The 25,265-nt window shown below is 50.4% G+C and overlaps 8 protein-coding genes across 8 annotated transcripts; 3 read left to right on the top strand and 5 right to left on the bottom strand.

Moving 5' to 3' along the window:
• Positions 1–1,387: 1,387 nt before the first annotated feature.
• On the bottom strand, positions 1,388–5,008 carry JR316_0006031 (uncharacterized protein; the record flags this gene model as incomplete). Its single annotated transcript, XM_047891780.1, has 9 exons — positions 1,388–2,539; positions 2,588–2,691; positions 2,749–2,802; positions 2,869–3,130; positions 3,190–3,414; positions 3,471–3,535; positions 3,599–3,695; positions 3,758–4,752; positions 4,813–5,008. 9 exons carry the CDS (start codon positions 5,006–5,008, stop codon positions 1,388–1,390), a joined length of 3,150 nt encoding a protein of 1,049 aa, XP_047749129.1.
• Positions 5,009–8,668: 3,660 nt separating this feature from the next.
• Positions 8,669–10,262, bottom strand: JR316_0006030 (uncharacterized protein; the record flags this gene model as incomplete). The annotated part of the gene is made up of 3 exons (XM_047891779.1): positions 8,669–9,153; positions 9,205–10,158; positions 10,205–10,262. 3 exons carry the CDS (start codon positions 10,260–10,262, stop codon positions 8,669–8,671), a joined length of 1,497 nt encoding a protein of 498 aa, XP_047749128.1.
• A 982-nt stretch (positions 10,263–11,244) lies between these two features.
• On the bottom strand, positions 11,245–12,348 carry JR316_0006029 (uncharacterized protein; the record flags this gene model as incomplete). The annotated part of the gene is made up of 2 exons (XM_047891778.1): positions 11,245–11,369; positions 11,451–12,348. 2 exons carry the CDS (start codon positions 12,346–12,348, stop codon positions 11,245–11,247), a joined length of 1,023 nt encoding a protein of 340 aa, XP_047749127.1.
• Positions 12,349–13,559: 1,211 nt separating this feature from the next.
• Positions 13,560–14,676, top strand: JR316_0006028 (uncharacterized protein; the record flags this gene model as incomplete). Its single annotated transcript, XM_047891777.1, has 2 exons — positions 13,560–14,091; positions 14,144–14,676. 2 exons carry the CDS (start codon positions 13,560–13,562, stop codon positions 14,674–14,676), a joined length of 1,065 nt encoding a protein of 354 aa, XP_047749126.1.
• A 223-nt stretch (positions 14,677–14,899) lies between these two features.
• JR316_0006027 (uncharacterized protein) lies at positions 14,900–17,461 on the top strand (the record flags this gene model as incomplete). The annotated part of the gene is made up of 8 exons (XM_047891776.1): positions 14,900–15,007; positions 15,274–15,391; positions 15,448–15,631; positions 15,699–15,853; positions 15,922–16,503; positions 16,716–16,886; positions 17,348–17,363; positions 17,437–17,461. The coding sequence occupies 8 exons, from the start codon at positions 14,900–14,902 to the stop codon at positions 17,459–17,461; spliced, it is 1,359 nt and encodes a 452-aa protein (XP_047749125.1).
• Positions 17,462–17,992: 531 nt separating this feature from the next.
• On the bottom strand, positions 17,993–22,175 carry JR316_0006026 (uncharacterized protein; the record flags this gene model as incomplete). Its single annotated transcript, XM_047891775.1, has 5 exons — positions 17,993–20,376; positions 20,437–20,965; positions 21,019–21,698; positions 21,754–21,994; positions 22,059–22,175. The coding sequence occupies 5 exons, from the start codon at positions 22,173–22,175 to the stop codon at positions 17,993–17,995; spliced, it is 3,951 nt and encodes a 1,316-aa protein (XP_047749124.1).
• A 121-nt stretch (positions 22,176–22,296) lies between these two features.
• Positions 22,297–23,231, top strand: JR316_0006025 (Multiple myeloma tumor-associated protein 2-like protein; the record flags this gene model as incomplete). The annotated part of the gene is given in 5 exon segments (XM_047891774.1): positions 22,297–22,380; positions 22,431–22,588; positions 22,638–22,873; positions 22,887–23,117; positions 23,200–23,231. 5 exon segments carry the CDS (start codon positions 22,297–22,299, stop codon positions 23,229–23,231), a joined length of 741 nt encoding a protein of 246 aa, XP_047749123.1.
• Positions 23,232–24,632: 1,401 nt separating this feature from the next.
• On the bottom strand, positions 24,633–25,217 carry JR316_0006024 (uncharacterized protein; the record flags this gene model as incomplete). Its single annotated transcript, XM_047891773.1, has 1 exon — positions 24,633–25,217. The coding sequence occupies one exon, from the start codon at positions 25,215–25,217 to the stop codon at positions 24,633–24,635; it is 585 nt and encodes a 194-aa protein (XP_047749122.1).
• Between the last annotated feature and the right edge of the window lie 48 nt (positions 25,218–25,265).

Here is a 25,265-nt window from a genome sequence, read left to right as displayed (position 1 = left end):
CGCCATCAAGGCTTCCCACTCCGCTACCCCATCCTGCACCGACATCCCAGATGAGCCAGAGCCGCTAGGACAATCCGGCTCTTCAAACCCAAGAACATAACGAGGAACTGTCGCGAGCTGCTTAAACGCTTTGAGGCGATCAGCATCTTGCTGGTCGACCTTGCCATCTCCCCAAAGCATGGGGACAGCAATTGGTGGGCCTGGTTTGGATGGATTGGGAGACCTAAAACCCCGCATGGTCAATCAGAATAGAGATTTTTTTGAAAATAGCGAAGTGATGGACTCACCAGTCATACCACCATCCAATGTGATCTTTCATGAAAGGATAGGCATCGCCTCCAGCGATACCGGCTTTGTTGCTGTTCGGTACAAGGGAACTGCTAAGGGGTGTCGCTGTCTCAACAACAAGAGGAACTTTGGTCGAAGCCGAGACCTCAGAAGAGGATGTAGCTGTAGATGTGGAAGGCGTTGTTGCATGAGCAGAAGTCAAGCTGTCGGAGTGCGTAGGGTAGGTGGCAGAGCTGGGGATTAATTCAGTTGATGAGGTTGGGTGCATATCGGAGGACACATCGACAGAACTGGAAAGAAAGCTATGTGTTGAAGAATGGGCAGAAGTAGATGAAGAAGGCGTCGTTATCGGTTTGACTGCAGACGAACTGCGGTGCAACTGAACGTTAGATGTCGCCAACACAACGCTGGAAGATGCAGCGCTGCGAGATGAAGAATGCGCGTAAGCGGCTGTCGTTGTCGAGGAAGGCAAGCGGGGTAAGCATTGGCTGCGATGACTTGGAAATCGGCTTCTCTTGATGTGACCTGCACCGACTTGACCAGCAAGAACGACGGCGGCGGCACATACGATGGAAGAAATCTTGAGGCAAACCATTGTGTTGAGAACAGGCAGAGTTGAGAGAACTGAAAAAGAGAGACCAAGGAGAACAAAAAAGTGAGTTTGGAGACTTTGAACTCGACATGGGGCTCATAATAAAGGGTTGCACCAAGGTTGGATCGAGAAGTCAGGAGATGACGAAGACTGGACTCACTCCATCAGAGGCGGTTCGAGAAGGCATCAATATAGACGAGTTTAATAGACGTCCGGTAATCCAGTAACCTCGATATCCCCTAGTCCAGCGTTGCGAGAAATGTGCCACCGGGCTGTCCAGAGTGGGTAGAGGGAAGATTGTAGTTGATCATACTGTATTCTAGCATTTGGAGTAGACTCGGACCATGCATGAATGGAATCGTATGTGTGCACCTGGTCTCGTGTGATACGCGGATTTCGACATCGTCTCTAACCACTCCTCGGAAAATTTCATTGAAAAGGTTGCCTTAGTCTCCTTGGTAGTCCCATCGGATCCAGTGACAACAAAAACGATAGATTTCAATCCACTCATTCTTCCAGTTTGACTCGCGCCTCGCTTTCGCCCTTTCCCTCGCCTTGACAACTAGGGGTTGCGGAGTCATCCTCGACACCGATCCCCAGCTTCGAGAGCGACGATAAGATAACGGCATCCACCGCATTATTAACAGGCACGCCACTGCTGCTGCTGCTTCTCCCTCGGCCGCGAGTAAGAATTCCGGAAAGAATATGTGTCGGAGTGAGTAGAACCGTAACCCGTGCATTCGGTTTTTTCCTTCTATTACCTTTCTGCGATGGTGCTGAAGAGGCAGGTACTACTCCAGACGCGATGACTCTGTCCCTTTTCGCAACCTCCAAGCCATCCTGAACCAGTACGCGTATAAATTGTTTCGTCAAGTGGGCCAACAATGCAGTTGGAGCAAGCCTGCTTTCGATCTCTGCACGGTGCGCGCCGATTGCATCGATTGGGAACAGCTCTCCACTGCTTTCGCTTTCTTGAAGATGACGAAATGTGGAAAGTGACAGGTCCGATACCGACTTCTGTATCGATAACATCAACTTTGGATCAGCTGCAGCGACAATCTCCCTGGCGTCTAACGTCACTTTCTTCACAGTCCCCGTTTTGTTGACGCCATTGCGAGTCAAAGTGGGCGGTTGTGAATCCTCTTGGAGCATCCGAATGTCGATGTTAGGTAATTTGGCGATTTGAAGGACTCGAGGCACAATATGGCATTCTTCTTGGTTGGATACGAGGGTTACTACACCCGCATAGGATTCTTTGACCAATCCCTCCTTCACACCCCCATTTCCGTCTTCCAGACTTTCCATTTCATCTTCCGCTTTGACGACAAATTTGGCTGTTTCGTGATTCCTGGCTTCCAAACCACATACGCGACACCATTTGCGCACGGACGGCGCTGAATGATTTGTGCTGGCTGACCTTTGCTCGTCTTCTGCTTTAATTTTCTGTTCTACCAAAGGTTCAGATTGTAATTCCTGCTGAACGTGTTCGTTTTGCTTCGCATTTTGTTTTGTGGGCTTCTTTTCTTTTTCGCGAAGGAAACAACCAGTCTCGGTCATCCACCAGAACACATCGCCTACTGACAAAGGACTTAGTTGTGGGTTGTTAAGGTTGTGTATCTCTTGATTATACGCCTCCTGCACGGCCCTGGCACGAGCTCGCTGATATGCCTTTAGTCTAGAAAGAATAACGGATACAGAGTTACAAACCTCAATGGCTTTCCTGCGGCCCATAACTAGTGTACGAAAGTACGCAACTGAAGCTGGTAATTTATATGGAAGAGACGACGGCTGTATTCCGTTTCGTTTTGCGTCTGTGAATTTATGTGGATAAGTGCTCTAAATCATAAAATTAACAACTCAGTCCTCACTGTCTAATGAGATAGGAAATTGTTTCACAAGACGCGTTAAAATAGCACGAGTTTCTATATAGAAGTCAAGGTGAGATTTCAAATAAATGGCTAACACCCATAACGGAAAAAATTAATCACCGTTTGATAATTCAAAAGCATCTTCTTCACAACGTTCGACTTTTTCTTGTTCTGTCACCTCACTCTGCGCGACCCCGCTACTCTCAGAAGTAATAAGAGTAGAAGGAGACGGAATGGCAGCCATATTCCACAGCGACCTTGAACTCAGTGGAACATACCCCAACTGCGGTGGCTTCAGAATTGTGCTCTTATCCAATTCAACGTCTAGAACTTGATCTTGACCCTGGAACACGGGTACTTCAGGATTGTCGATTGGGTTTAGCTAAGAAAGTCAGAATTAGGATCAGAAAGTCAGGAAATAGAAGTAAATCATCAACGTACACCAACCCAATGCTCAAATGAGACCTTTTGCTCCGCCAGATCTGATTCTTTGTGCTGAGAGGACGTTCCAGAAAAAGAGAGTTCCACTTTGGCAAGGAAGGGTCGGTCGCAGAAACCTACAACGACAAACGGCGGGGATGTTGTAGGTGGAGGTGTCGGAATAGGGAGTGAAGGCTCAGAGGGCCCAACGCGCACACTGTTCAAGATGCTGGTTATATGATGTGTCTGCCGCCCAGTGCCAAAATAAATTTGCAGATTAAAGAGAGATGCGAGACACATACATATGCAGGAGCGTCGACGGACATCATCCATTTGTGGGTATATTTTTCACCGACAGGTCTCTGAGCTATGAGTAAAAAAAGGTTCAATGCTATGTAATTAACTTACGATATGGCTCAGATAGGCGCACCAGGTGGAATCCACAAACTACGGTCTGTGATGATAATCCGGGCCATGAAGTGAAACCTGCTATTGCTTGTTACTACGTTTTCGGCGATTTTTGGGTGCTAGAAAAACTGATGAGAAAAGATCCCATTTGCAAGGGATTGCTTATCTAGATCAAACTCACTGCGGCTAAAGTTGCATTGCTATCATGGTCTTGCTTATCTCCCGAAGATGTGTCTATTTCCATATCCGTGATGTTGTGAGGTTGTCCAAGAGTGTCGACATGTAAATGAGATTTGTTGACCTGTTCAAAGAAATTACGCGGCGTGAACGGCATCTTCCACTGGGACTTTTTTGTTGTCTGCAAGCCGTCGTTTACGAAAATGTCAATGTCTGCATCCTCATTCCAAACTTTTATTTCGCGACGTATGGTATCTTTACCCAAGAAAGGCGCAAGAGCAGGCGACTCGCTGTGAAAACCAAGTGTTTTAATTAAATGGTCACCACCGACACCAGAAGACGTTGGTTGTTGCTCTTCCTTGGCAGCATTCACGTTGGCCTCAACACTCGCAGCAGCATTAGTACCTTCACCCGCATCCACGGAGTCATCGATGGCCGGACCAACCTCAGTTTCCGGCCCTGGTGTTGAAGGTGTCGGGGGCGGAGGCGGCAGCTGTACATTTCCCCCAACTGCCCTCTGAAAAATGGTACGCAAGCCCGGGAGAATGCCCGCAGGGCCAATGCCCACCTCAATCCCCGCTGCCACGTCCAAATCATTATCGACAACCGCACACGCTCTAATGCACTCATCGTGCGTGCCCCACTCCAACGCGTGTGTCAGCCGCGCATGGTTGAGGAGGCCTTGGAGCGATGTGAACGCCGTGCGCGCGCAGCCGGGGCATTTGAGGAGGTACAGGTGGTTATGCGTGTCCGGATCGTTGGGGTCCGTGCCTCCCAGGGTAGAGGAGCGGATGTACAGGAAGGCAGGCTTTTTGAATGGGGTGTAAACCGGTTTGCGGGGTGTAGGACGGGGTACGGTGGGTGAGAGGAGGCGGGTGGGGTCGCCTAGCGGTGGAGCAACAGGGTCCTTTTGGAGGATGTGCGAGGCTGTTTGTTCGGTTACGGATAGGGCGTCGAGCGCGACGCTTCGAAAGGTGCCCTGCGATGCGTTTCCTGTGCCTGGATGCCGCTATGTAAGTATTGGATAACGCGGAATGAATCCGTACATGTGGTACACACCTTTTTTGAGAGAATCCTGCAGCATCATCGCCCACGCAATGCGAGCCTCCAGGGTATCAGAAAGCTGCTCTTTGAGCGCAATCTCAGTTTCAACCTCTGCGTTGACATCTGACAAAAAGCGTTGCGGGATCTCCACGCCTTGAAAATCATGAGCGATACCTGCGTCATTGAGTTTACGGCGTTTAGGAGAAGACATATTTTACATTTTCTTGAGGTTCAAGTTTATTCAGAAGCCAGAGATGTAATTTTGCGTAGTAAGTAATTGCTGAGCAAAACAGAGAAAAAAGACTTGGCGGGAAACAAGAATAGCTTGCATCGGCACGTGGATTTCATGACGTAATATGCACGTGCCCAATCCTGATAAGATCATCGTACGGGCGCCAATTTGTGCGTCTACATCCACAACACGTATTTCAAAGTTTCGGCTGATCCGGGGGGGAGTTTCACATGCTGTGTACCTCGAGACTATCCTTTAAATGGATCTCACGTCATAATCCGAGTAACTTATTGTTTTCACCTTCGAGTTCGTCGTGTTCGGTGACTGTCACCTCAACGGTGGAGTCTCCGTCCATGAAATTCCACCACATTGCGCAACGCCTGGCCTTTGAAACAAAAAACCAAGTACACCATTACTTTTCTCTTTCTTTTAATATACACGGAACTTGCCATTTGCGCTAATCGCTCTACAATGGGTCTCGTCAGTCTGCATAGCCATTTCCTAAGCGGCGAACAACCCAATGGTCTCCTCGCACGCAAGCCTCGTGTTCAAGCCAAAAACATTCTTTCACAGAATAAACAGATCAGAAATTGTAGAGCATCGGGAAGGTCATATATTCTTGCAGTGCGCATATGTATTATTAGGCTCATTCTTTTGGAAAACCCTGACATGAACGAACCCTCCTATCAGCAAAGGCAGTTCACAATGACTTCTTTCAGCCTTGTTTATACACGGTTGCGACACTGGAACAACCAATCAGAGGAGAATGTATGGTAGAAAACGACGACATGTATGCAGCAGGCTCTTCTTGGAATGCAGACAAATCGCTGCAGCTCCAGACTTGGGGCTGTTCATGATCTCGTTCTATCAAACGATAGACTTCTACTATCAGAAACATCCATGGCAATCCACCCGCTTTCAAGGCATCTGGTTTCGATGTTAATACACTTTCCCCCTTCCTATGAAACCCAGGAAGCTCAAAATTACAACGAAAACTAACAACAACAAGTTCGATTAATTTCCAGACAAGCCGAAAGCTGAAACTGCGTCCACTGACACTCCCGACACAACTAACACAAAACATGGAAAATGCCTGTCCGAGAGGCTCAATCACGGTGGCGAATTGTACTATCCTATGTCAACCGCTTGAAATCTTCATTCTTCGCGAATTATAACCACTCACTTTCCCATTCTCACGAGGCAGCTATCTTTGACACACACCCTTTCACTCATCCGCCCTCTACCCGCTTAATCACTCAAAACCAATTATCCATAATATGTCTCCTTCAACCTCAAGATCAAGTCAATTTATCGCCGTGATTCTCTGTGACAGCTCCAGACAGCGATCGAAACAAAGAAAAATGGAAGACACAAATCCATGGCTGTACACCTGTAGGCGTCAGCGGCTTTCAAGCTGTCCTGACTCACCTGTCACCCGATTCGGAATCACAAATCACACTTTCTTCTGCCTTACCTATCCATCATCCTACCCAAGCCACACAAACACGGTAAGAAAACCACGTAGACCGCTTTACCCAAGGTAGCAAAGCAGTACAGCCTTGCCTCGTGCCTCGAATACTTCAAGTTCAAATCGCATCACAAGATGTCAACCAAATATCCACCAGTAACATTCATAATAAATATAGCACACACCTCAGACTTGTAGCTAGACAGCCCTCGGAAACGCCGGAAACGACAGTGCTCACGCACTCACGCAGTACTTACTACATACACTAACAAGTATCACTGCCACTCCGATAACGTTCCCCATGTACATACTATTCACTGACTCACAGTCACACTGCGCAGTCGATGGATGACTCCGACGTCCCCTACTCCCCATCTCACCCACACAATCCGATCGCAACTTTCTTTCCACCATGATTTGATGAGTGATGGAAGTAGTCAGCTTAAGACCTCACCTAAAATAATTAGAAGACCTGAAGCACAATAAAACCAAATTAAATATACATTTTAATTGTACAACAAATACACAATTTACAATTCATGAGTGGTGGTGGGTGGAAGCAGAATTACAATTACAGCCAATAACAAAATCAACTGAAAGAGGAAGATAGGGTGGGGGGTGGAAAAAACTGGGAATGGTACGAGGGTATCCAAGTATAAAAGTTACATGCTCTGCAAAGTTCATTACCATTACCATTGCTATTGCTATTGCCATTAATATATTGATGCGAGTACCGATGCGTGATGCTCATAAATAAAACAATGCTTGTAGATGAACAACCAAATCCGAGCGAGAAAGTCAAAAAGAGCATGAAGTCATGAGAAAACAATGGTGATTATGATGAGGCTGTGGATGGGGATGAGACTGGGGATGGGGATGAGGCTGGGGATGGGGATGAGGCTGGGGATGGAGATCAGGCTGGAGATGGGGATGGGGACATGATGGAGTTGAAAATAGAAACCCAGAATTCCGAAGTCGAGAGGCAAATCCGCGCCGCACAAAGAGTCACATCAGAAAGCGCAATGCAAAAAGAAAAAAAATTCGGAAAGGTAATCCCGGGGAACGAGCAAGATTGAGTGTGAGGCTGAGGCTGAGGGGGAGGCTGTGGTTGTGGCTGGCGATTCCAATTCCATCAGACCTATCGAAGAATCGAGACAATGTAGATATAGATGTAGGCGGAGATGGAAGGGGAAAGGGAAGGTCATAGTGTTAGCGACGTCAGAGTCTCCAGGAAAAATGAACCCAGATACTAGGTGTAAAATGGTCGGAGACCGCGTCCGAGTAATATATGGGTATTGGACGGTAGGGAAGAGGAGGAGCAGTGGTATCAATATCGATGCACTGCAATGCAAGAGTGTGAACTGGAAGAATATTTCGTGTCGTATCGTATGGTGTCGTGATAACTTGTGAATGGGAAATGAAATGATGGGGGATGTATGGGGAAGGGCAAGGGCAAGGGCTAGGGCAAATATGTCATCGCCATTCTATTGAGGGAAAATATTAGGATATTCGGATTCGGATTCGGAGTCAGGATAGAGTCATCGCCTCCGGGACACCAAAACGAAAAAAGTGTAGAAGGAGAACATTCGAAGAGAAGCGACAGAGCAACCAAAGAAAAAGGAAATGCAATCAATAAGATAAAAAAAGGTATTGAATATGAAATTAAACCGCAACACATCCATTAACGAACGAAAATGTTTGAAAAAAAAATCGAAAATGCCCAGAAGCGTTCCTCGAGAAATGCCAAAAAATTAGAGGAGATGACGGCTAGAGTGGAGAAACACAGGATTGGCAACCCCACGCCACCCAACACACCCTCAAAGGTTTTTTTAAAAAAATATACGACGCTCTGCAATATTTTAGTGATGCAATGATAATAGATAGTATAGATATAATTGGGGGAAAGTGTAGGGGTATTGGAGTACGATGCAATGGAGTGATGCGATGAGACGAGAGATAATGAGGGAGAGAGAAAACATATCCGAAGGACCAGTGAAAAACGAAACATAACAGAAATATGACCGTAAAAGTATCATGAAAGGACATGAAAGTAAGCAAAAAACAAGAACAAAAGGGTTGGGATTGGATGATATGATTAAACACTTCAAAGACCTGCTTCAAAGTTTGAAGACAAAGTGCGAACAGGAAGAAGGAAGCGACGAAAAGAGAGCTCACACACCACGTTTGCCGTGCTTCTTCAACAATTTTGAACTCGAACTCGAACTCGGGGCTGCACGAGAAGCAGAAGGAAGCTCGACACCCTCATCCGCAGTGTTCGCATCCCCCTCTACCCCACATCCGCCGTTCTCAGTCGCACTGGTACTATTTACCTTCACCCTTGGCACTCTCACTCTCGGCCTCTGGGTCGGACCGGAGGCTCCTCTGAACACAAACGGCGACATCTCCGTCGCCGTCCCAATTTGCTCTCGATCTTCGCCCGCTAGCTCTCCCGCGCTAGCTTTCTCCTTGCCTTTACCTTTGGCCAGTGATGATGATGAGGAGGAGGAGGAGGGGAGAGACGAAGTGCCCCGGTTGGCGGTCTCGCGATCAGGGTTGAATCTGCAGCGCTTCATGTGTCTCTTCAAGGACGTAGCGAACATACCAGTGCAGAACCTGCAGTGCTGGTCGACGATGCCGAGGTGTGCTTTGAGGTGATCTAGAAGATAGGATTAACAAATATTGCTAATAAGTAGAAAACACCACTCACTGTTCAAGCCAAGCTTGCGCGTAAAGTTGTGCCCACAAATCGAACAAGGAAACTTGGCAGAGAACTTGCGCCTATTATTGCTCGCGATTAGGCCAGCGTGAGTAGAGACGGCCTGCTTTGCATTCTTTTTGAAGTAGGCGCGGACGTGAGGCGCACTGCTGGCTTCGACGAGTTGACGGACGCGCTGGACGTCGATGGTCGGGGCGTTGCTGTTGTTGATCTCGGTGGTGACTCCCGGGGCAGACGGGTGGACAGCGACAAGGGTAGGTTGCTCTGCGTGCTCCTTGATCGTCTCGTGAATTTGATTCATATCAATGGTCGGAGACGAGGGATTAGGGGATTCGGAAGGTTGGACATACGACTGGGCGTCGTCCTGCCATGGAGCATCTGGCAGGGCGGGGGAGAAATCAAAGTACCCGTGGATGTCTGGGGTGTACGGGGTGTGGTGGCCATCATTGGAGGAAGAGGCTAGGGATGTTGAAGAAGCAACGCGGATAAGGGGCCTCCTTTGGTCGTATTGGTCATAATAGAGGTATTCGGGGAGGGAGAGGGAAGAAGAGGCGTTAATTTGGTAGAATGGAAGGAGCTGCCCTGAAGGGATGTAGGACGGAGAAAGGTTTTGGTCAGAGATTGGGGACGGAGGGGCGTTGGTCGAGGTATAATCTGAATTTATAGTAAGAGATGGGATGTCGGGAGAGTTTTCTGGATGGACATCGAGATTGTCAAACGAGTCAATGAGACCCAAGCTGTCTGCAGAACGACTAGGGTTGTCAAAGAAGTCGGCAGAGAGCAAGTTGTCTGAGAAGAACGAGTGGACACTGGCAGGCGAGGGTGGGCAGCTGGGGGAGAATTCACTGCCTGAATCCGAGGCCGCATACTGGCGACGGGGGGGATAGAGAGAGTCCAGTAAAATATTAGATTCCTGGGGTGCCACCGATGTGGATGTGTGCACATCTGCAAAGAGGTCAGTGTATGTCGCAGAGAGGAGCAATGGACGCACATTCTATTTCAATAGAGGGCGCCTCTGGATCGCTGGGAAAGGTAAATTCGTCTGCCATTGCAGGGGGCAAGAAGATAAAGACTCCATTTTATAATAAAGGGTCGAAGTGCAGTGCCAGTTCCGAGCATCCACAGCCTCTGGGATCATAGTAGATCAATAGTGTCAGTCAGTAGCAACTCACGTCTGCTTTGTGACAACTTTTACCCCCGTTTATGGAACTCACGACCGCTACCAAGGCCGATGGCTGTGATGTAATCCCAAGCTGGCATTGCTCGTCAATGCTTTCTGCATGTTTTCTGATCAAAGACGCGTCGGACGCGCTTCCGGTCAGTGTCACGTTATCAACCCGCCACACTCCACTCCAGATGGGCCAAAGTTCGTGAAAACGGGTGGTTTAACGGAATAAAAACATGTACGTTCTCCCTATTTCAGCGACATCTTTTGCACTCTAGAACCAGCTTCATTCTCAACATAGTAAAAGGGCACAAGTACCTTGTACTTCAGGCGTGAGACCTTACACAGTGCTTACCTCGAGGCTACCTCGAGGCTACCTATAATTGGATCCGAGTTTCATGATAGTTGAAAAATCTGAATACCTCTTTCGATCAGTCTTTCACCACTGATAGTGGAAACAATTTTGAATCCACCAATCAAGCTCCAGACCGAAGGTTTGCAACGCTTGTAGACAAGGTAAAATTAGCGCCCGTCGATGATCTTCAATAGGATGCCATATTACGTCATTGTGTTTAGTGTTGTTTATTAACTTGTTAACCTTCAGTAACAAAAATCGTATCTCTAGGGAAAAAATATACAGCAAAGAGGAGGAGAAGGCTGGATAAAGAAACCACAACGTTGGTAGTATTTTTACTCCACCCATCCCACCCACAAAAGATAAAGAGCTTATGCAGCAAAAAACGTTCTTTTTTACGCGCCTTGCCGTTAAGGGCCTCGCTCTCGACCTCGTTCTCCGCCTTTACCTCAGGTCTGTAAAACTTGCCTTTGGCATTGGCCTTGTACGGCAAGCACGAAGCGAATCGGTGCTAGACAGTCTCCGCGTTCGGGATGAACTTGCAGCGCTTTTTGTGTCTCGCAAGCGACGACGCAAACGATTTCTCACAGAACTCGCAGTACTTATCGACGATGCCTAGGTGCGCTTTGATATGATCTAAAAATAACAGAACGGAACGGAAGAGATTATTTCAACATCAGCATCCAAATTAAAAAAAAAAGAAAAAAAAACACTTACTATCCAATCCATACTTGCGCGTAAAATCGCGCTCGCAAAATTTACACAGAAATCTGGCCGAGTTCTCGCGCCTTTTCATGATCGCCTCGTAGCCTGCGGGGGAAAAGACAGACTGTCTTGCCTCCCTTCTGAAGCAGGCGAGGACATGCGAGGGGCAGTTTGCTTCGAGGTGGCGTCGCGTGTCCTCTACATTGGCGGCGCCAGAAGTGGTGGCGTCGGCGTTCGCTGCAGCGGAAACGGAAAAAGATCCCATACTGATGCTCCTTTGGGGCGGGGGCACGACGGGGAGAGAGGGCTCCGCGTGCTCATTGATCACCTGGTGAATATAGTTCATATCAATCGTCTGAGGTGTAGGCACCTTGCAAGGCGGTTCGGAACGCTGCAAATTGGGCGCCTGCGCCTGCTGCGGTGTCATACAGTGGTTCAACGGCGGGAAGGCGGGAAGGTCAGGGGAGAAGGTGGTCCCTAAAGTGAAATGCTCGCCGGTGTTGGCGTGCTGCACAGGGCGAGCTGAGGGATACGGGGCAAGCTGCCCTTGCTCCAACAAGGGGGTGTGAGATAAAGAAGTGGGAAAAGGGGCGCCGTAGTGGTCCTCCCAAATATCGTAAGTGGATGGCATGGACGGGTTTTGATTTAAGTATGACTGTGCTGGGGGAGGAAAAAGAGCGTGGCCTGAGTCGACATTGGAGTATGCAGAATCAGCACACAACGGCAAAGAGTTGGGTTGGTTTCCGTTGGGTAAACCCAAGGGTGTGTAGATCCATTCGGGAACAGGGTGGGGGCCCAAATAGTTTTCCAGATAGGTATCTACATCTTGCAAGAAGTTGTGAGATTGTATTTCGATAGTGGGTGGCTCTGTATCGCAGGGAAAACTAAGATGGTCTGCGATTGTAGACATTAGGAAGCTTGGTATAGATTATCAGAAATTTAATTTGCCTTACAACAACTTATGCTACATGGTAGCAGCGCAAGTGAAGTGCAACACTGCCTCTCACTTCAAGGAGAAGTGCTGCTCGTCGAACAGTTTGTTGAACCAAAAGATTTATGTGGGATGCACAGCACAGTGGCAGCGAAGAATGACGTTAAGGAGTGCATTACTTTTATGTTTGCGGAGATGTTTGCTAGCGACCGAAAATGCTTAAGCACACGTGATCCACAAGTGCTTTGTGTCTGTGGTTTGTATGGGCTCAGGCTCATGATCCGTGCGAACTTATCAGCAAGACCTGCCGACGTTTGTGAGGGCGTACTAGAGGATGTCAGGTGTTGGCGTTCTAAAGTGCAACAATTACAATAGTTCAACTCACTGTACTTGAGATCATCTATAAGTAGATGATAGGGACGAGTGTAGCAAGTTGTTGTTGAAGCGACAGGCTACCCGCCTATGTAGATGATAGGGGACGATGTAGCAAGTTGTTGCATTTCGACTGGAATGCAACTTTGAACAGACCTTGGAAGGCGTCATGAATTGAGTAAAGGCAAGGCTCTGGTAAAATAAACTGCAAATTTATACGTCGGGAGGTTGTCGAACGAATCATGGAGCAACAAGTTGTCTGATGAGGAGATCAGACGTTGGAAGGGCGTCATGAATTGAGCAAAGGCAAGGCTAGGCTCTGGTTAAAATAAAAGTGTGAATTGGTATACGCCGGGAGGTTGTCGAACGAGTCGTGGAGCAACAAATTGTCTGATGAGGAGGAGTATGCGGTGGAGCAGACATTGGTAGGCGAGGGTGGGCAGCTGGGGGAGAATTCACTGCCTGAATCCGAGGCCGCATACTGGCGACGGGGGGCATAGAGAGAGTCTAGGAAAATATTAGATTCCTGGGGTGCCACCGATGCAGATGTGTGCACATCTGCAAAGAGGTCAGTGTATGTCGCAGAGAGGAGCAATGGACGCACATTCTATTTCAATAGAGGGCGCGTCTTGATCGTTGGGAAAGGGAAACTCGTTGCAGGGGACTAGAAGATAAAAACCCCATTTTATAATAAAGGGTCGAAGTGCAGTTCAGAGCATTCACAGCCTTTTAGATCATAGTAGATCAATAGTGTGAGTAGAGTACATAAAGAGGAAGATGGTGGCTGTGTCTTTCTTTCTTTCACCTCACCTGTATTAATGCGTCTGCCCTGGCTCGTCCTCGCCTGTTTCTGTCTCCAGGCCTCTGCTCAGCTCTTCCCCAGACAGACTCCAGACCCAACAGACAATCCTACAAATCCTTCCCAGTCATCCAGCTCATCCAGTTCATCCAGTACTTCAGTTAGCTCCTCGTCGTCGTCGTCCTCTTCCTCGTCCTCCAGCTCGTCCAGCTCCTCCTCCTCGTCGTCCAGCTCCTCTAGCTCCTCCTCGGCCTCGTCTACCACCCCCACCTCCATATCCACCACCCCCACCAGTCTCTCCAGGTCTCTCCAACTCACCACCGTCGGCGGCACAGAGGTCATCGTCACTGTCATCGGCTCCGCCACCTCCTCCACTCCCTCAACAACTGCCACCAATGCCTCTGCAAACGGCGACGACGACGACAAGTCTTCCGGCATGAGCACTGGCTCCATCGTCGGCCTCGCCGTCGCAGGTGGCATCGCCGTCATTGGCATCATCGCCTTTTTCGTCTGGAAGTTTACCAGGAAACGCTTCTCCGACTTTGACGACAGTCAGTTTCTTCTCTTTTTCTCTCTCTTACATTCACCCTCATTTCCCCGCAGACGAAGCAATCAAGTGGCCCGATCTAAATACCCATGGCGCAGGCACTTCCGACTCTCACCCGCTCCCTGTCAACAACACCGGCCGCTCTGGCTTCGATACCGGTTCAGAGGGCTCGCTCTCCCGTCGTCCTTCTACCAACTACTCAACCCCAGACTTTGCATCTTCCGGCCCAGACCCGTACGCCGTCCCTCCTCTGCCCCATCTCAACCCCAACCAGCCCTACCGCGACGACCCCGCAGCAACAGGCGCCTACTACGACCCCTACCGCGGCCCTGTCCCCGGAACCATCGAGCAAGGCGGCGAAGCCATCCCCATGACCCAGATGAACCAGGGCAGAATGAGTCCAGGCCCCCACGCCGCGTACGACCACTACGACATGGGCGTCCCGCAAGGCCGCCAGAGCCCAGGGCCGCACAATATGGGTGGATACGGCGGAGGAAGGACATCTCCAGGACCGCAGGCGGCCTATGGAGGTGGGCGCGCGTCTCCCGGCCCTCATGCCGCGTATGCACCATACCCCGACCAGCGCTGAGCATTAGAAACATAGCAAAAAGCAGTCGAAATAATATAGTATTACATGCTTGCTCCAAGTTAATTATCACAACGGACGGTCGTTTGTCTTTTTTTTTGATTGATTTTTATCGGATTAGTATAGGCGTAGGCGTAGCGCAGTAGTCCACGTGCTTGCACTTGCTTGACATCAACACAGCTTTGCTCATTTGCTTGAACGCTGCTCTTGCTCTTCACCCACCACCATGCCCCTCCTCGACAAGATATCAGACCTCGCTGGCAGGTTTGCGCCTTCCAAACATGCAAAGCCCGCAGGCATAGGCAGCAGCGGCATGGGCCCCGTCGACGACGACGTGAGTAGCATTGCTTTCATACGAACCAGACCAGACTAGCTCCACCTCTTCTCCTTTACGTAAAATCCCCCTTCTCCTCCAACTTGCATGAAACTCTGAGCAACGAACGGAGTGCAATGGCGCACAGCGAAGCACTCTACGCGCTCCTCCTCCTCGTTCCGCCCGTATGGCTCGTCTGGATCTGGGTCCGCCGCGTCGCCCTCTTTTCTCACGTATTTGTGCACCACCGCTGAAATCTGACCTGAACTCCTCTCCCTTACATACAGATGATCGTGTCAAAGCCGACTATCGTTCTGCACGCCTCGCAGATATTCTTCAACTTTCTCGCTATGGCATGTTTCGCGAGCGTAGCGGGCTTTCAAGCAAAATGGCATGTCGGGCCTTGTGCGTTCTTTCCCTGCTTGTCCTTAACGCGTCTAACTCTATCCCCACACACAAAGCCGGCCTGACAGGATTCGCGCTCTTCGTGTCCATCTCCGGCATGTTCCTCTCCGCATTCATGCTCGGCGTCCCCGTCGCCTACGAGAAATACGATAAATTCGTCCGCCTCGCGCGCGCGCTCAAAGAGGTCCGCGTAGGCTTCATTCTCACAGGCACAGGCGTGACATTCAGCCTCCTCATCGCGTGCGTCTCTCTCTCTCTTGTTTGATACGCGAGACGCGAGGCTTACACACATGCACATTTCGCGCAGATTCGTGACGACCATTTCAGCGTGGACGCAGCCTGGGTGCAAGAACAAAGACAACGACCCGCACTCGGAGGAGCTCGGCGACGACTTCAAAAATGGTCTTCCAGGGTGGTGCAGCACCAAAAAGGCAGGATCCATCTTTTTCTGGTTCACATTCGGTGCGTCTCCCTCCCTCCCCTCCCTCCCTTCTCTAATTTCTTCCTCACCACCTCACCATCTGGCACAGGCTTCTGGGCCGCCTCGCTCGTGATGCTCGTGCTAGACTGGCGCGCCGGCCGACTCCACGCCCACGCGCACCGCGACCCGCCATTCCAGCGTCCGCCTCCAGGCGCACACGACGACGGTGAAGGCGACGCGGACGACGACGACGCGTCGTACATGCACGTCTCCGCGCCTGCACCTGGCCGCCGGCAGTCCGCGTACGACGATCCTTCTGCATCGCAAGCGCAATCGCCTTTTGCGGATCCGTACCCGTCACAGCAGCAGCAGCAGCAGCGGTACGGAGGTGGTGCGTATACACCCGCACACCTACACCAGCCGCTCGCAGGCCGGCCAAGCATGGACGCATACGGCGCATTCTCCGATCCCGCACCATCAGGCTTCGGCACCGCCTCTCTCCCTCCCCATTCCCACTCCCACTCCCACCCACACCCCCAACAACCATACTCAACACCCTCATACACCACCTCATCTTCGTCGCCTATACGCAGCAGCACAGCACCGGGACCGCCCGTACTGCCCGATCCGGATATGGGCGGGCCGATGGTGAGCAGGACGATGCAGTATGCGGATCCGTATGCGGCTGTGCGTGCGTCTGTGAAGGGTGGAGGAGGTGGAGGAGGGGGAGGGGGGTCGCCGACGGGGGGGCCACCGGGGTATGAGGGGTATTCTGGGTATCGGTAGTGGGTGGTACTGGTGGTGGTTGGAAGGAGGAAGGATGAGGGTGTGAGGGTGTGAGAATATTTGGATTTGGATATGGAATTTTTTGGATTGGGGGGTCATGATTTCACGGACATTTAGACGAGGACGAGGACGATGATGAGGACGAGGACGATGACGAGGATGATGAGACGATTACTGATGCAACTGTTGACGATGAGAACGCGGACGGCGGATACCACTACGACCACGACTCCGACTCCGACTCCGACTCTGAAGCACACGACGCAAAAGCAGGCAGGCGCAGGAGCCGTTGTAATTTTTTTTTTCTTTTGTTGCTGTGCACCCGCACCCGCACCCGCACACGAACGGACTGATTGAGATTGTGATTGTGATTTGACGATGCACGATGCACGATGCACGACGACGACTACTACATAGTTTAGTACAAAGTATCTACGTTTATATTTCCCTTTGTATATCCCCCCTCTCGCTTCCCCCTTCACCCCTTCCTCCCTCCCCCCTTCCTCCCTCCCCACCTGCCCACCCACGCACCCACACACACCAATCCCCCCTTTTCATGGATACGATTTACCCACCTTACACCTTTCACCTCGCACTTCACACCTTGCTTATTTTTTTTGTTTATCTCTCTATTTGTTTTCATTTCTTTTTTCGTCACGTATATATTTACTTTATAGTAGTATAGCATCCAACCCCCTGTTCATTCATTCTTCTTTCATGATCTGATCTGATATTTATTATATACTTAGGAATAGGATACGTATCGTACGTGCTCTGAAATTTTGAATCATGGACTACTGCATGCTTCCCAATCCCAATCTTACTTACCTTAGCAAAGGGTCATGCGAGTGTTCGGCGCTTAACAAAACAAAGCGACACACCGACACACATAAACAAATAAAGAATCAACCTTCGATCGAAGAACTTTGAAACCGATCGAAGAGCAAGAGCTACAGGAGAGGAGAACAGGACAAATGATCAAAATTCAACATTTAAGAAATCAACAGACAGTTACATGCGACACACATACATAACCAAGAAAATGAAAAAAAAATGAAGAAAAGAAAAAACAACACACGAAGAAACCAAATTGAAAAGGAGGAAAAGGAGATTGGGATAACAAGATAGCACTGAAGAATAGCGACGGTTGAGAATAAAATAGAGATGGAAATGGATAAATGGCAACGACTCGTGGCGGGGGCGCGTACAATTCACGTCCCTTCAATCCACAGAGAAATAGCGGGAGATACGTGATAAAATAAAGTATACCCAAAAGTACTATACTAGTAAATCCAAAAAAATGAACATACAAAAAAGAGAGAGAGAGACCAAAAGATATCACACATCCACAGCTGACAGCGGGCCATGCAATGTAATGCAATGCAAGGGAACCACTACCGCCTTCGCGGGATTCTCGACTTGAAATTAGCCTTTGTCGTTTTAGGCTTCACCTTGGCTGGCGCGCGAACGGGGGAGGGGATGTACTCGTCGTCGTCCCCGTTCCCTGGACCAGGATCTTCATCTGGATTTTCAGGTTCAGGTTCGGGTTCAGGTTCATAGACATGCTCAGGTTGAGGTTGAGGTTCGTGTTCAGGCTCGTCTTCGACGCCTCCAAAGTCAAATGGATCTGCGCGGCTCGATGCACGTTTGCGATCCTGAGGACGGGTGCGCGCACGCGAATGGGACTCGCGACGAACATCGCGCCTGGCCTTTTCCTGTTCATGTCTCTCCCTCTCTTGTCTTTCTCGTTCTCTTTGCTGCTCTTGCTCCTGCCTTGCTCTTTCCTGCTCTTGCCGTTCCCTCTCTTGCCGTTCCCTTTCTCTCTCTCTTTCCCTCTCCCTCTCCCGTTCACGCTTCTCCCTCTCCTGTACCTTCCTTTCCCTCTCTCGTTCTTCTCTTTCTCTCTCCCTCTCCTCCTCATCCTCCTCATCCTCCTCAGCACCCTCGACATACCCAACACCCATAAACACCGGCGTCCCACCCGCCCCTCCATGCGCCAAAAACCCCCTCTTCTTGCTGCGCATACCAACTCCCGTATACGCCCCGCTCTCAAACGCCTCATCCCGCTCGTCATGCCCATGCCCATGACCGCCACTACTGCCTGCATCTGCATCAACACGATCACGCTCGGCAGCCGCAGCGACCTCCATCGCTTCCTCGTTCATATCGCGCGAAAAGGCAGAAACGGCATTACGCAGCTCTTCATCGAGCGTTAGACGTCTGCTCGTGCGGGACGACGGGCGTCTCGAGTGCGATTGGGATTGGGATTGGGATTGGGACGTCGAGCGCTGGAGCTCCGATTGCTGTTGCGCATGCTCGTGACGCTGGGTGCGTGGTTGAGGTTGAGGCGGCGGCGTAGGCGGCTGCATCCGCGCCTGCGCCATTCTAGACAGCGACGCAGACGTGTTAACCGACGAACGAGATTGCGAGCGCGTGCGCTTTCGCCGCACAGATGGCGACGACGGCGGCTCATAATCATGTTCATGTTCATCCTCCATTTCGCGCTCGCGGTCACTTTCGCTTTCGCGCCCAAACTCGCGCTCGAACATGTTCTCCCGTCGTTCCTCTTCGTACCCGTGCTCATACTCTGCTTCAGGTTCAGGTTTAGATTGAAGAGGCTTCGCGCGCTGACGTGATTCAGTCCGCGCATTCGCCTCCTTAGCAGCAGCCTTTCCAGCAGCCTTCCTCGCCACATCCACAGACTCACGGTCCGACGACGACACCTGAGCTCCGCGCGCCGGCGGCACAGGAGGAGGGCGCATGCTCCCAGGCGACGAGAACAACAACGAAAGCGGGTCCTCCTCCTCCGCCTCCTCTCTCCCCCTCTGATTCCGATTACCCCCACCAGAGATCTCCCTATTGTCTTCATCATCCTTCCGCGTAGAAGCCATGGGCACAACATGTCGTTGCGGACGAGATGAATTAGAGTTGGGCGGACGTGGTCTTCGAGGGGATTTATTTGGAAATGGCGTTGACGGTGGACGTTTGGCAAATACATTTGGCTTGGATTTCGGTTTCGCTTGCTGCTGCTGCTGCTGTTGTTGTTGTTGCTGCTGCTGCTTTTGTGCACCAGCACCTCGCTGTACAGGTTCACCTCGCAATTCTTGCGGAGTCGGCGTTCGAATCGGTGCTGAAGCCAGAGGCCGCGACGGTGCTGTGGGGCGTTGCAAAGAAGCAGGCAAAATATCCTCGCCCATCTCCACATCCTCTTCCTCTTCCTCATCTACTTCCTCATCCTCTTCTTCACCACCCTCCTCATCTTCATCGTCGCCCTCATGTCCCCGGAAATTCGAAACCGAAACATCCATACGCGCGTCCTTAATCCTACCACGCGATCTACTAACCTCACCCGCATCAACAGGTATCCCATTCCCGCGGAACCTAAAGAACGCCCGCGACGGCCCCCCAGCCCCAGCTCCTCCCACCGACACTCCATCGTCAATCGGCGGCGTAGACGGAGGCCGGTCGTACGGGCTCGTATCTTCCCTTTCGGCTTCGTTGTCCGAACAGAGCGACGGTGTCGGCGCGGAGGTGATGGATGGTGTCGGGTTGCCGCCTCTAGGTTGCATGAATTTGTTGTTGTTGTTGGGAAGTGTACGAGATGTGGAGGTTGTGGTATTGCTGTTGGGTATATTGGCCTGTTTTCCTGGATGGATGGGGCGGGAGAGGGAGGTGGTGGGTATCGAGGAGCCTGGTGGTAAAGAACGAGACGACGTCGAAGCTGATGCAAAGCTGGACTCGGCTGACGAAACACCAGTGTGTCGTTTCGAAGGACCACCTAAGCATAGAGAAAGATTAGCAAAAAAAAAATACATGGGCGCGTAAAGTGTAAACGTACTAGTATCGTCAACTCGTTTGCGTTTCTCGCCAATCACAGTACTAGATGACGTTGATGTCGACGGTGCTACTGGGCGGGGTCTACTACTTGAAATGGAATTATCAAGTTGCGGCCGTTGCAACGAAGACATCGACTGTCTTCTGGGCGGGAGAGCGAAGCTGCTATTCGCAGCCGTCGAAGAGGTACCCGAAAAGCTCGCATTAGCCCCAGAACCGCTCGTGCCCGCCAACGCCGCCCGTTCCGACGTTTTTCTCAAACGCACCGTCTTCATCTCGTTGAGGAACGCAGCCATCTTTTCCGGGGCAATGCCCATTGACGATACGCCTACCTTGCGAAGGGGCACGATGGGGTTTTCGACTGGGGTAGGTGCGTGTTTGAGAGATGCGCGCGCTGAAGCGAAAAGGTTATGTGGGTCTGCGTCGGATGATATTGAAATAAGGTTTTTCTTGGGAAAGTTGAGAGGGGGAGGAGGCGGCGGCGGTGGCGGTGGTGGTACCCCGCCTAAGCCTGAACTCGGTCTCCTCATTAGCTAGAGTAATACACTTAGTTGTTAGGTATCTGAACACCGTCTGGAGTGCATACCTCTGCCTTCAGCCTCTCAATTTCCATCTCGAGCTCTCTTATTCTCGCCTTGTCCGCATCACGATCTGATTCCGCCCGAGCAGAACCGCCTTCATTATTAGCTTCTTCACGACGCTGATTCCTATCCAACTCCTCTCGGGCAGCAATAAGCTCCCTCTCCTTTCCTTCCATGCGCAGGTAGCCGGATGTCTCCGACTCTTCGTTGGAACTTGGATCCAAGGCGCGCGCTTTACCTTTATCCTTCCTGCTAAGCGTAGGCGAGCCCTCAGAATTCGAAGGCGGGCGCGCGGTGTCGGTGTACTGGATTTTCCCCGACGCGTGTGGTGATTTTGTCGGGCTCGGTAGGAGAAGCGACGGATCGGCATCGTCGTCGTGGAATCGATCCACAGCAGACCTGACGGAGGGAGATAGCAGGTTGCGTCTGCGAGGGCTATCTACGGGCGGGTCTTCTCGTTGGGGCGAGGGAGATGTTTGTCTGTTGGATGGTGATCCTGGATTCTTAGAAGAGAACCGGACGCGCTGGCGTCGGTCGCGTTTGCGAGTTTGTGCTTGTGGTTCTAGAGAGGGCGAGCGAATGAAAAGAGACCCTGGCATGGTCATCGAAGGGCGACGCTTGAGAGTTCGTGGGGGAGGGGGAGGAGGAGACCGAGAGCGATGGGATTCCTCGGAATTGTCAACGTCTGCATATCTACAATTAAAATCCGTAAAGTCACGTCAGATAAGTCAAGAAAGCACCTTCGTCCGACTGTACTGCATCTTCTGGGGGTGGTTGTGCAGGACGTTTACGGGATGGCGCGTGTTGACGAGCCTTGGGGGGAGTCGATGCGCGGCGTTCATGTCGCGAGTTCCGAGGGCGTTTGCGAGGCGGCGAAGGCTCGTCCCATCCTTCATGCAGAATATCCTCACCCTCATCCTGCGAATCGTCATCAAATTCTTCGCTTTCATCTTCCAACAACTGTCGAGAGCTGGATGGACCCTGCGCGAAAAAAAACGCGTTAATTAGACAACGCCGGAGCAAGAAAAACCCAACTTTGGCGCACATATGATGAGGAGCCGGTGGCACTGGCCACAAAAGAATCAAACTCCCTGCTGAGAAGACTGAATACACCAGAGAGGATGCCGGATTTTTCTGGCTGGACAGTCCGTTTGGAGGGCATGGCCAGTTAAGAACAAGACCAAGTGCTAAAGGTCACAACCATGCGTGACCCACAGCTGCTGCGTGCCTTTTGGCGTCAACAAGCACAAAGCAACTTGAACCCCTTGCTTAATACCATCACCATGTTCGAACCCGTTCGCGGCGGCACTCGAGGAGGACAAGCAGAGTTCAAATGGTCAGACGTCTCAGCGGATAAAGACAGAGAGGTATAGTTATCATTGACTGTGTCACGATCTACTGCTCACTTGATTCATAGAATTATCTGGGCCATAGTATTAACGCACCAACTGGCCGGTGGCAAAAGAACAAGGATGTTCATTGGTACAACCGTGACGTCGACAAGACCGCAGAGGAAAGAGCAGAAGAAATTAGAAAGATAAAAGAAATGGAAGCAGATGCTCTGGCCGTCGCATTGTACGTTTTCACGTTAATATCTACTGTGCTTGTGCTTACAGTCTTGCAGAGGGTTCGAGCCAGCTTCTAAAACAGGTGGGAAAACCTCAGGCGCAAATTCAATCCCTGTCGCATCATCTTCCTCTGGCGAACCTAAAATGGTCGACTCAAAATCCAAAGACAAGGACAAGGACAAGGAGGAAAGGCGCCGATTAAAGGAAGAGCGCAAGGCTGAAAAGCGTGCCAGGAAGGAACTCAAGAAGATGAGTAAAAGCGGAGCACACGAGGTCCGCGAACTTTCCGACCGTCCGTCTCGCAGACGTTCTCGCTCCCGTTCCCCCAGGTACCGTTCTACAGAAAGGCGGAGTCCTTCAGACCGGCGGCCTCGTAGTCGTAGTCGCAGCCCAACTCCACAATCGGAACGACGTCGTAGACATGCAGCCAGAGAAAGGGGCCCAGAACACGATTCAATATACAGACCAAGAGACAGGGACGGCTATCGAAGACGGGATTCGACCATCGACCGGGATATTTCTCCTGACCGGCGAAGGTATTGAACAATGATCTGTGTTTCGTGGAGTATTATATACCATTTTTTGTCTGCTGTTTACTTAATTATCTATTGCTTTCAGTCGTGTCCTCTCTTGAACGGCATGTCACTTGAGCTTGTCTCTACTTCCAATGCATGCGCACATTCCACGAAACTCTACACTTCCATATCAAAACCGGTTGAGAAATCAACTTTAATTCAGGACTCACCTTCAAGCTATTTCTCTGGTTTCCTCTCACCTCAAACTCAAATAGCCTTCAGCTCGGACTGAGGTGTCACAGGTGTCGGCTCAGACTGGCTTGTGATACGCTCCCGACGATAGCGTAAGAAGGACATAAAGGTGATAACCACTATCAGAGCTGACTCCAGGACTGTAGTTGCAACCGTCCCTTTCGCTGACCAATTGGGCGTAAGATTTGGCTCAAATCGGAGAACGTACGCGATGTTTCTGACGCATATACCGAGTGAGGTAATCCAGAATACGACAAGCGTCGAAGAATATACAAGTGCAGGAACTGATGTCGGAGAGAAAGGCAGAATGGATGCCATGTCGTGGTGTTGGAGCCATTTCAATAACAGCGTCGCCCCGTGGTGGGGAAGGGTGAATATAAAGGCCAGGATGGGTGCGACTACGCCCTGAAATGACATTTTTTGACCTGACGTTGTTCACGACGGAAAATGAGAAAGCAAGTGTCGATATGACGAGTGAAGCGGCAACAAGTCTTGCGAAATATTTGGGAATTTTCTGTTCATCGCTGACCAGGGTGTTGGTCGATACTGCGTCGGACGTATCTGTGACGGCTGTCCCATGAGTGTCTAGGGCGTTGATGATCATGGTAGATACTGAGAGATACTTCGAGTAGGGCGAAAGCACCCTCAGACTTGCGTCTGACCCCTACTGTACAACTCACTACGTAAAAAGGACATCGAATGTCGGAACCTCAGCCGTTACCGACATCCACGGCCAAGGGTAAGGCCTGCATTCTCCTCGGACTGTCTAGAATTGTACCTTGGAATCGTCAGGATGTATTTTATCTCTTTTGTTCGGCTCTTGATATTTTCAAAGTTCATGATTCTGTTGCAGCCGCGACAGATATTCTGAGACAAGAATTGTCATCTAAAATTAGAAAATCTTAAGCGCCTCTGCCTAAATGGTTATCTTTACCTACACTATAAGATCTTTCCTTGACTATGTTATGGGTACATTGATAGAAATGACTGCTATTTTTGTCCAGGGAATATGTTGTCCGCTACGAGTCCCAGTGGTAATGTAAACATTTACTTCTGCTCGTGTTCACACTTGTCTACTGCAGCCAACGCCCCAACCCCTTCGGATTGCCTAACCGCGACGCATGCTCATGCTGCCCTGCCACGGGGTAGTATGTATATTGAAGAAGATAGCCACCTATTTTCACATTGATCTATCAGATTCAAACAACCTATGTGATATATGCAAACGCCTGCGTTAGGTGCTCACCTTAATGCCAACGTAACAAAGAACAAAAACTTTGCTTATTACACCTCAACTGATTTATGCTCTGCAACGGTTGGTGGCTCTTGTTGCCCGGGATTTTGTTGCCGTCGATAATGTAGGAAGCAAACAAGAGCAATGGCCAGAATCAATGTAAATTCCAACACCGAAGTAACTACCGTGGCCTCTGCCGACCATTCAAGATCTGCTGGTTCAAAGGTAATGGTGTAGTTGATGTTCCTGCAGCTTATCGAGACTGATGTAAGCCACAGGATAACTAGTCCGGCTGAATACCACAGGGAACGCGTGGATGTTGGGGAAAAGGAAAGAATGGACGCCATATCGTGGTGCTGAAGCCATTTCAGCAACAGGGCGGCGCCGTGATGAGGGAGAGTGAAGATATACGCCAGAATAGGTGCAACGACACCGTCAGATACAATATTGACTACATCTACGCTGTTCAAAATCGAGAAACTGAACGCGAGTGTCGACATGAAGAGGGATGCAAAGATGAGCTTTACGAGATGGGGAGGGATCCTTTGCTCCTTGCTGACGAGCGTGTTGGTCGACGCTGCATCGGATGTGTCGACATTAGTCGTGCCATCGATATCCTGGGCGATGATAATCATGTCGAGGGACTGCTTGAGCTAGTGCTCGACGGGTAACAAATCAATATT

The sequence above is a fragment of the Psilocybe cubensis genome, chromosome 5 (assembly GCF_017499595.1).
Source record: "Psilocybe cubensis strain MGC-MH-2018 chromosome 5, whole genome shotgun sequence".
Classification (NCBI taxonomy): domain Eukaryota; kingdom Fungi; phylum Basidiomycota; class Agaricomycetes; order Agaricales; family Agrocybaceae; genus Psilocybe; species Psilocybe cubensis.
The sequence above is the reverse complement of the archived record's forward strand: the minus strand, read 5'-3'. Positions and strand labels throughout refer to the sequence as shown.